The following is an 11,169-nucleotide window of genomic DNA, read 5'->3' as shown; positions in this document are numbered from 1 at the left end:
GGGAAGACTTAAGAAGGTGTGGTCAGGGTTACAGAAATCCAACAAGAGTTCCCCCCTCAGGGGTACCAGGGGCATGCCAGAACCCAGCCATCGCTTCAGAAGAGTGATGCAGTCTCTGACGAGCAGGTGCCCAGCCTGTCTGGGCACTCCTGCTGGTGCCTTAGGTTTATCAAACCTAAGAACCCAGTGGAGCCAGAGGATGAGGGTCTCCAACTGAGGAAGTGCATCAGAATTAGCTCTTGAAGCCAGAGCAGCCAGTGGTCCTAACTGTTGAGCCATCTCTTTAGCTCCATATTTCATTATTGATTCAGCGCTGCTGTCTGAGTTGAAAACAAAATCCAAAGGCATAAACCGTATCAAGCTTTGGAGTCTGAAGAATTATCATCAGAAAGACTTAAGATACATATGCTGATGCCAAGATAGGGAGGGGTAGAATTCAAGCTCCTTAAGATACAGGCAGAAGCTCTGGTCTAGGCTTGCTGCAGGCAAAGGGGACTGATTGTGCCAAATGAATTATTCAAGGTGAAAGGATCTCAGTGGGAGAATTCTCTTTTGGTTTGGCAACACTTCAGGCCTAGTTTGCATTTTCTCCCCAGGTAATGCTATAACAAAGAGCCCCAAAGGAGCACGTTTCTTTGGTGGTTTAGTACTTTGTGTGGGTTACAAGGTCTTGGCCTTAGTCCCCATTTAAACTATAACATACAGTTTGAAGGTTTATTAGTAATTTGGGGGTGAAAATATTAGGAATTTAATCTCCCATTTCCAAGTTGATAACAAATAGGTTCATGAAAAGTTTGAGGCACCCATGTGAATTCCTCTTTCAATTATCTGAAGCAAAACTCTAAGCCATGTTCATTAAAGTTTTAAATGTCCTTCATGGAGGAAATGTGCTGCTTCTTCATGTATATGAAGAAAATCAACTACCTTTCTCAAGACGCACATGATACAGTGGTTTCAGTCTATATCCTAGTATTTCCCTGTGACTTTCAGAAAATTCTCAGCACGCATGTATGGGGGGAGGGGGACGATTCTCTTGCTTCTCAAGCCTTGCTCCTTCCCACCTGCCCAGGCCTGGGCAGTCTTTGACTTAACTCTTCATTAGCTAATCGTGGGAGAGTCCTTAGACACTTCTCTGACAGGACTCTCCTTCCTTAAAATATTCATTCCTGGTTCCCATCCATTATTTGGATTTTTCTTTACGTGGCAGACTGTTTGGGGAGAATCTTTCATTTTCATGCACTAGTTTTGTCTTCCCAATTAGTTAATTTGAAGACAGTCCATAGGATTTCCCTGCTAGCTTCTTTGGTGTCAACTATTGGGGTACAAATCTCTTTAAGAATTGCTTTTGATACTTTGTTTTCATGGTTTTTTGTTTTGTTGTTTCCTTTTGTTTTGTTTGAACCAGTGTCTCATGTATCCCAGGCTGGCCTTGAACTTTTTAAGTAGCCAAGGAAAACCTTGAACTTCTGATCCTCCTGCTTCTACCTCCTGAGTGCTGGCACTCTAAGCATGCACCACCAAGCCCAGTTTATCAAGTGCTGGGGATGAACTAGGGCCTCACACATGGTAGGCAAGCACTTACCAACTGAGCAACATCTCTAGCCTGAATTGCTCTTTTGTAGAACTTACTCAGAGTTACTCATTCATTTAGCGTATACTTATGCAATACCTACTGTGTAGAAGACAGCCAAGATGGGCCCTGGGAACATGAGGGTGAATAAGACAGTTGCAATCTGCAAGACACATCAAAATCAGTTCTATTATGGAAGCTTTTTATTATTTCTTGTGGCTTCTCAGAAAACTCACCTTAGTTACACACACCTTGGGTTTGTTTTGTTTTCCTTGTCTCACCATGAAGCCCTGGCTGGCCTGGAACTCACTATGTAGACCTGCCTCTGCTTCCATAGTGCTAGGATTAAAGACGTGTGCCACTATGCCTGGCTAACTTGGGTTTCTTTGGACAGATGTTTTATCTTTGTAAAAATTTTGATGACGTAAAGTTTAGTCTATTTGAGATTAACCTCGATCTCAGGTTACAGTGAACTCAGAGAGCCTAAGGAAGACAGGAAAATTGATTGGAACTTACAGAGATCATCAGTCTTGTGAGTCTTCTAAGTTTTGTCAGCTCCCTAAGTCTTGTGAGTCTCCTACTTCCATTGAAGGTGGAATGTTTCAGTCTTGATGCTAAACAACATCAAGAAGGACAAATGCTTCATGTTTCTCTCATGCGTGAATCCTAGAATAAATAGTAAAATACACACACACACACACACACACACACACACACACACACACACCCCTGTGTGTGTATTAAAAGGGAGGAGTGGAGCGGGGAACGCAGAAGAGAATAATAAGGGTGGATATGCTCATAGAACTTGAATGAAAATACCATCATCAAACCCAGCACTTTGTAAAATAAATATATGCAAATAAAACTTTAAAAAAACATTTTACTTATTATTTTTATTTTAGGTGTGTGAGTGCATTGCCTGCGTATGTGTAAGTGCACCTGTGCCATGCAATGCCCGAGGAGGTCAGAAGAGAGCATTGGATTCCCCTGGAACTGGAGCTATAGAGATGGTTGTTAGCTGCTTGCCATGTGGATGCTGGGAACTGAACCCAGGTCCTCTGCGAGGGCAGCCAGTATTCTTAACTGCTGAGCCATCTCTCCAGCCCCACAAATAAAACTTTAAAAAATAAACTAAAGCATTCCTGAGCACACAGAACTGAAATGATTTATAGAACCTGGTCCAGGAGCTCAGTGAAATCTGTCCTCTACCATCCAACAAGAATAATTCATTCACAGATGTCATATCAGCCCAGAAATGAGACTAGTAGGCATCAAACAAAAAACCAAAGGCTGGGCAGAGTAAAGAGATCATGTTCCAAGCCCCATTCCTCAGGGCTTATTAGATGGTTATACTCTCTTTGTGCAAAGGTGGGATTATGAACTATTTAGTCTACCTGTTTTAAGCATCCTTAAATTCATCAATGCAAGCCCAGTCCTAATATGCACTATGATATCAATAGGCTACTAAATTGACCAATACAAACCTGTTTCTGGTGGGGCACCTGGCTCCATAGTGGAAGGTGCCCTAGCACATATGAGGCCCTGAGTTCAGTCTCTAGCACTGCAAAACAAGACAACAAAAAGCCATGAACAGGAAAACACTGACATTTCTGACATAGTATGTATCCATAGCATAGTGTGACCAGCTGATCAAGACACTGTTGACATGAGCTGGAGCGTTGGCTCAGCAGTTAAAGAGCACTGGCTGCTCTCGCAGAAGACCCAGGTTCAATTCCCAGCAACCACGTGATAGCCAACATCTGTTCATAACTCCAGTTCCAAGGAACTGGACACCCTCTTCTGACCTCTGCAGGCATTGCATGACACCGAGGCACCTACACATATGTAGGCAATAGATTCATACACATAATAAATTAAAATATAAAATATACTGTTGACAGTAAAGCTGAAATCAGTCCTCCTGGAGTGGGCACTTCCTACTTTGAGAAACAGCGTATGGACCATCATCCTCAGACTGTGCATTCCTGACTTTTTGGTAATAGCACCAACTGTGTGATATATCCAGGGTACTCTGTGTAAAGTGAAGTATATATGATACTGAAACCAGCATCATAATCATCATAATAGCAAGAAACCCGACTTTCACTACCATGTTCTCTTATGTGTAACTGTTCCCTCTAGGCCTCAGTTCTACTAAGTGCAATTTATTGGCACCCCATTTCTGTGATGAGTTTAAAGCTGAGGGGCAATGAAGGGGCACTATATTGTAGGTGAAGAGTGTTAAAGAGAGACCCCAGCTACCCACCAGGTGATGTATGGGCTGGTGTACCTGGTGGGAACCTCTTGAATCTGAGTCTAGTCCTCATTGTAGAGGGTCTACACACTGTCTTTTAGCAGTTTATTCAGGTTAGGATATAGGGAAATGTGCCAGGCCTTTTGGGGCGGGGGGCACATATCCAAACTCTCAATGGATGCCTGAAGCCACAGAGCCTACCAGTCCCTATACTGTATGTGCTGGTGTGTGTGTGTCTATGTGTGTGTGTGTGTGTGTGTGTGTGTGTGTGTATGAGAGAGAGAAAGAGAATTTATAAATTAGAGTCAGTAAGACAGTAACAGAAATAACAAATAATAAAATACAGCAATTTAAAAAAACATATTATTGAATCCAAGTTCTGTGAATGTGCTTTCTCCAAATATCATATGCTCTGCATTCTATGTGGGGTTTGGTACTATTTTTGATGGGTAGCAGCTAACTGAAACCACAGAGGGTAACACATTACAGGTAAGGAAGACTTCAGCAGTCACCTTATTCCAAATCACATTTTCTGTCTAGATCAAGTGTTTGTTAGAATGTATATATCAGAAAACATGAATTGTTTATCAGCCAGCTGCCTTGTGACCATGGGAAAAGAACAGAGAACAAGATGGTCCCATAGGGTAGTATATCTAAGTTATCGAAAAGCCTGGGGATGTCCTGCTTCTCAGGAGAGGAGACTCCTCTAGGGTCTCATGAAACAGAGTTCCCAGGAAGGGTCTCTAATGTTCTTCTTTTGGTCATTCTGTGTTAAGGTAATATTGTAGCTGGTAATTTTTTGGGGTTTTTTCTTAGCATCATATAAAATAAAGAAGTCTTTTACAAAGGATGAAGCCTTCCAAGGCATTAAATGATAAATGCCCCTGGAGCATTCTCCATTCAGATTTCAGCTGGTCCCAACCACCTCCCTTTATGTACAATGAAGGCACATGGCAATGTTATAGCCCTTGGCAGTGGGCTCACATCTCTGTCAGATGAGCATCCTCCTATGGGTAACTAAGATCTGCTACTGTCCCCTCATTTTTGCTTCTCTCCCTTCCCACAGGGTCATGATTTAAAGTTGTCTTCAAATAGAGGAAATGGTCTACCCAGAGCTCAAGGTCATTTGGCAGCAAAGATCCCAATTTTAAAGCAGGCTGCCCCTACCCAGACTCCCCACCTTGCCTGTCATCGCAGCTTTCAGTTTCAGTCAGCTGACACATCTTTAATACACGTTTACAGTGGAGATGGTGCTTCACTACAAGAGAATTCAAGACACTGAAATGGTCTAACCTGTGGAGTTTTTCTTCTAAGTATTTAGTAGCATAAAATTGCCCTGGCTAGGACTTCTTGGTTTCCTTTTCCAACCCTTTATTTAAAATCTTTGGTTATGGATGAAGCACTACGTAAAACAAGTTTACATAACAGAGCTCATACCACATAATCATATATTATAGCTGGTGATAAAAGAAAAATAAGCACTTCACAAATGATGACGCTCTAGAAAGAATTTAAATTAAAAACCTCAGCTGGAACCTCTTGGCTTTTACTAGACTACAGAACTGATAATGTCCAACTGGAATATGTAAACAACTATGATTAGAGCCAGCACTTGACGCTGAATCAAATCCTCATGCCACTTAATCTAAGGTGCTATCACCGTTGATAATTGGCAGGTGGCATGCATTTTCATACAAAGACACATTATACTCATACATGTATGTGTTTAAGTTGTGCCCTAAGTCCTACCATGTAAGAACCTAAAGAACCATTCTAACTTTTGAAATGTTCAACTTTTAGAAAACCGAAAACTTTAGGCGATAGTTGTATTTCTCCATTGCGGTTTAAGAAGGCGAACATTACTTTCATAGCCTGGCTGCTGTTTGCATTGCAGTGTGTTACATGGACTGTTCTTCCTTTATACACTATTCCCAACTGTTCTTTGAGAAAAATTCATTATCCAGCTTTTACTTCTAAGAAAACAGGAGCTTAAAAATGTTAAATGATGTACCAATATTCTGAAGGGAGTTTCAGAACCTGTATTTTTTTTAATGTGTATGAGTGTTTTGCCTTAATATATGCAAGTGTACCTGTATCCCGGTACAGTTTTATGCTATGTCAGAAGAGGGCATTGGATCCCCTGGAACTAGAGTTATGGAAGGTTGTTAGCCACCATGTGGGTGCTGGGAACTGAACCTGGGTCTTCTTCATGAGCAGCCAGTGCTCTTAGCCACTGAGCCATCTTTCCAAACCCCAGAGCCTGTATTTTTAATGTTTATCTAGGAGCTCATAAACTTTCTCCAAAACCATTAAAAACTACTAATGAATTTAATGGCTGATCGAAAAAGACCGGACGGAGTATGACAGATGCTCTGCACTGCCAGTCCTTATTAGCAGGGAAGACTGTGGCCTGTAACCAACAATTATATAAGCTTAGGGGGCTGACAAGCAAAGAAATGCTATGTTGTTCATTGTTGCAAATACAGTCATCCTCATTCCTTGATCTCCTGGATACTGATAGGATATAGCAAGGTTCCAACAAAGATGTTTTGTTCAATTCCTGTTTCTGAGGGATGGTGTAACTACGCAGCAGGTATCACCAACAAATGCCATGCAACACTGACCAATGACTCATCGGCTCAGCTGTGAGATCTTGCCTCTGCTTAAAAATATCATTGGTAATTCCTGGAGCCAAACAGCCAGGAGCTTATCACTACATTACATTATCTTGACTCCTTTCTAATTTAATCTTTATTTTAAAAATGTGTATGCGGAATGGTCAAGAAAAAAATAATGTATTGTAGATATATACATTTCTTGCTTAACTTTTTATTATATAATAAATGTTTCCTAAGTCAAATTTAGATTGTGTGTGTATGTGGAAAGACAGACAGACAGACAGACAGACACACACACACACACACACACAGAGAGAGAGAGAGAGAGAGAGAGAGAGAGAGAGACTGAGATTCTAGTCGGCTGGCCTTGAACTCCCTTCATAGGTGGATGATCTTGAACTCCCTTCATAGGTGGATGATCTTGAACTCCCTTCATAGGTGGATGACCTTGAACTTCTAATTCTCTTGCCTTCACCTCCAGAATGCTGCGATTACAGGTGTACACCACAATATCCACTTTAGAGGCAGCTGGGGCTTGAACTCAAGGCCTTGTGCAAGGACTCTAACACAGAGCTATTTCTCCAGCCTTTGATGTTAGAGCTTAAAAATAAAAACCCTCAGTACAGTAAAAATAACTTTTTCTCCCCCTAAGAAAAACAAATCTTTAAAGACTATCTTGTTTTGTTATTGATTGCAATTTTTTGGCATTTTGTATCCTTCTTCCGGCCTTTCTTTACCTGTTTTTTTTTTGTTGTTGTTTGTTTGTTTTGTTTTGTTTTTATTTGTTTGTTTGCTTGCTTGTTTGTTTGCTTTTGAAACAGGAACCAGAATGCAGTCCAATGTGACCTTGAACTCTCCATCCTCCTGCCTGAGCTTCTATCCAGAATGTCAGGCTCATAGGCCTGGATGATCACACAGGGCTCATCTTGTGATGCCGGAGAGATGGCTCAGTGGTTGAGAGCATTGGCTGCTCTCGTAGAGAGGGCAGGGGCTGTGTTCTGCACACCCACATCATTCCCAACTGTCTGTAACTCCAGTTCCAGGGATCTGACATGCTCTTCATGCACAAGTTCACATACAGACAAGCAGGCACACACATACATATAAGTAAAAATAGATCAAAAATTTCAAAAGATGGTGATAAGGCCACAGTGACTTTTTCCTGCTTTGCATTCCTAACATTGAACTAACTTGTACTTGGCTGGCTGGAGAGAAGGGAAGCACTTCCTGTAGGCAGTACAGCTAAAGGTACTGAAGACGGGATGGACTTCCTGTAGGCAGTACGGTGAAAAGGAGATGAAGAATACTTAGTTCTAAAACTAAGCAATGACACCCTGAGATTAGGTGTCCCCTGTCAGTGATCACCGGTGGTGTGATACCTCACAATTAAAAACATGCTTCTCAGCCGGGCATGATGGTACACGCCTTTAATTCCAGCACTGGGAAGGCAGAGGAAGGCGTATCTCTGTGAGTTCAAGGCCAGCCTGGTCTACATAGTGAGTTCCAGGACAGCTGGGGACAGCTGGGGACAGTTCCAGACAGCTGACCCTGTCTCAAAAAGACCAAACCAAACCAAACCAAACAAAACATGCTTCTCTTAGTAATGATAGCTATTTAGTGAATTGAATTCCACACACGGTACAGTGTAAATCTTCATTCCGACTTTCATATAAAATAATCACGTAGGCCTGTTTAATTTCTGTAAACAACATCTTTATGCGGCAACCACCTACTTGTGTGGTCAAGTGACCCGATGTAGGCGATTTGTCAGGCCACCTGCTCTCTCCTCTAAGAGAGCTGCTCTGTGAGTCATGCGCATCTCCAAGAGCCAGGTGCATCTTATCCATCCTCTTGGAAGGAGGTGACATCTGGTAGGAAGCCAAGGAGAGGAGGGCATTAGGCCGCAGGTCTAACAAACACGCGGAAGGGGTGCTGGTGTAGGAAACACCGAGTCTTCCAAACGCGTCGAAGCCGGAGGCTGAGCTCAGAGCCTTCCCAGCCCGAGGCAGAAGGGTGGGGGCGTGGCGGACGCGGTTGATTATTTGCAGGGGTGCACCTTTGCTTGGGGACATTGCAGGGCGGCCTGGCATGGGGGTGGCCAGGGGAGAGCTCGCTTAGTCACCAAGCCTGGGTCTGGCGGACCAGGGGCTGAGACCAGGGGCTGCTGGAGCCCCCGCGCCGTCGGGGCGTTCCTGGCTCCTCTGGTTCTCTGGTTTCTGTGGGAGTCGCCATGGCAACAGACGCGGGGTTCCGGACTCCCCAAGCGAGCAGTGGTGGCCGTAGGCGCAGCGCCCAGCGGGCATGGCCGCGTCTGAGAACTCGGAGGACTTGCCGGGGATACAGGCGTGCCGGAGGATTCTCGAGACCATCGGGGCGGCCATCGAGCAATTCCAGTTCAGCCCCAGGTGACCGGTGCACCCAGCGCGGGGCGACTTGGCTCTGCTTCTGTGGCCCGGGGGTCTTGAGGGACCCGTGTGCTGGGAGTGTAGACTGGACCTGGGTTCCAGTCCTACCTGGCTTCTCACTTGCGCTTGTCTGTGCCTCGGTTTCCTTAGCTGGAGACCAAAGACAAATGGTGCCTGGTCCTTGGATAATAGGGTGTGTTAAATCTGTCCACTGCTGTCTAAAAGGGAGGCAAACCGAGAGGGTAGGAGGCTATAACACCAGTTCGTGAACCAGCAGCCTGGAAAATCCAGGACCTGCTATTTGGTGTCTAGTGGTGGGTGCTTTTCCAAAAAAAGGTGGCCTCTCACTGCACCTTCCCACGGTGGGAGGGGCCGGGGAGCTTTCTCTCAACTCCCCCACTCTCTCCACCCTCTGTCCCCCCAACCTAATTTTATAAGGGCACAGTCCCATTTATAGGCCCCCTCTATGACCTAGTCAGCTCCTTTGACCTCACCTCCAGCTGGTATCCCCTTGGAACTTAAGATCTGAACATGATTTTCCTGGAACTGCAGCACCTCCAAACACACCCAGACACAACATGCCATGGCCTTATCAATGTCATTTCCTGACCCTTGGGTATAATTCTTCCTTCTCATGATCATTTGTCCTTTCTGTCCTAGTTTTGATGTTTATTTGGATAATGTAGAGCTAATGTTTTTTTGAAAAACATATTTTTCTCCCTAAGAAAAAGTTTTCAAACTAGTAAGTGCACAGCATTGGGTTAATTAGGTGTGACAGCAACTCCATGGGCAGAGGGCAAGGGCCTGGGTAGTTGTTGAAGGGAAGCTCCGCGACTGTCAGCTCCAGGGGAGACACGCAGACCACAGCTGTACCAGTGCAACGGTGAACAGTGACACTGTCCTGCCGAGCACAGCCTCCTCAGGAACACTGGACTAAATCAATGAGTATGTTGGTTAAAGTGAGTCAGGGTACACACAGGCCCAGATTTAAATGTGTCTGTAAGAAGCACACTTCGTAGGCAGCGTTTGGCAAACACCAGAGGCACACTGTGTCTACTCTTAGTTACTTTTTCTCCTGGATTCTTTGACATTCCACAGTAGAGTTAAGTCCCCAAGGAAAAAAACATTCTAAACTCCAGGGGCATACTGACCTCTGCTAAGTGTTCTGTTAACATATGTTAACTGAACCAAAGACTCACTGGTGCCCACGATAATTTTTCTTCACACAGAGTGCTCAGGGAACCAAGTTGGTGACTTGATATGAGTGGGAGAAACTTGAGCCCTGGCTGACATCCAGGCATCTGAAGCCTGCACGTAGTCTGGGTAGGCACTGGGTAGATGGCAGTCCACATGCCAGACAATCCCAGCCTTGGTGGAGTGTACATTGTAGTCAGATACCAATGGCAAACCAGACAAATAAATAACTCTGTAATAGGTCAGATAACAGCCAGGTGTTAACAAAGAAACAGGAGAGGGTGCAGAGAATTGTGTGTGTGTGTGTGTGTGTACATGTGTGCATGCGTGCATGCGTGTATGAGTACCACCAAGTCACCAAGTGGGAAGGAGAATTGATTTTAGATATGAAAAGGCTTTACTGAGGTGACATGAGGATGAAACTTACAGGCTTCGGGGAAGAGCCAGGCAGATATACCCAGGGCCAGAATGTTCCAGACTGAGAGAACAAGAGGTAGAAAGCAAGGTGCCTGAATGTTCTAGGAACAGCAAGGAGTCTGGTGTGACTAGAACATAGAGGGGGGTGAGAGGAGGAATGAAGTCAGAGAGAAGGGCACTGGGGGCCCAAGAGGAGGTCATAGACCACTGTAAACACGAGCTTTTGTTTCAAATGAGATGAGAAGCCAAAAGGCGATTGACATAGAATTCTGATAGTATCTGGCTTATAAATAGGATTCTACTGCTTTTGAGGGGACAGGGGCACAAGTGGGGAAACCAGTTAAGAGACTGTTACAGCATCTATCAAGGGGTATGGTCCTGGGGACTAGGGAGATGCTCCAGTGGAGATGCTCCAGTAGATAAAGCGTTTGCTGTAGAAGCACAAGGATCTGAGTTTGGATTCCCCAGCACCAAGTGAAAAGCTGGGCATGGTGGAATACATCTGCATTCACAGCAATGGGGTGGGGAACAGGTAGATCCCAGGTGCTTGTTGGCTCGTCAGCCTGTCTGAAACACCCAGAGGCCCAAGTCCAAGGAGAAGCCCTGTTCCAAAAACTAAGGTGGCGAGTAATAGATGAAAATACCCAGTATTGACTTCTAACCTTCACATGCACATTCATACACATGGATCCAACATGGAAGAAGCCGAGA

The 11,169-nt window shown here is 44.4% G+C and overlaps 1 protein-coding gene across 1 annotated transcript in view; it reads left to right on the top strand.

Moving 5' to 3' along the window:
* Positions 1 to 8,743: 8,743 nt before the first annotated feature.
* Positions 8,744 to 11,169, top strand: part of CUNH10orf67 (chromosome unknown C10orf67 homolog) — a 166,184-nt gene continuing 163,758 nt past the window's right edge. Inside the window, exon 1 of the mRNA XM_029562936.1 lies at positions 8,744 to 8,847. Coding sequence (XP_029418796.1) covers positions 8,744 to 8,847 — 104 coding nt within the window. The remainder of the gene's footprint in view (positions 8,848 to 11,169) is intronic.

Source organism: Nannospalax galili, unplaced genomic scaffold (genome assembly GCF_000622305.1).
Source record: "Nannospalax galili isolate Female #2095 unplaced genomic scaffold, S.galili_v1.0 scaffold14, whole genome shotgun sequence".
Lineage (NCBI taxonomy): Eukaryota > Metazoa > Chordata > Mammalia > Rodentia > Spalacidae > Nannospalax > Nannospalax galili.
The sequence above is the reverse complement of the archived record's forward strand: the minus strand, read 5'-3'. Positions and strand labels throughout refer to the sequence as shown.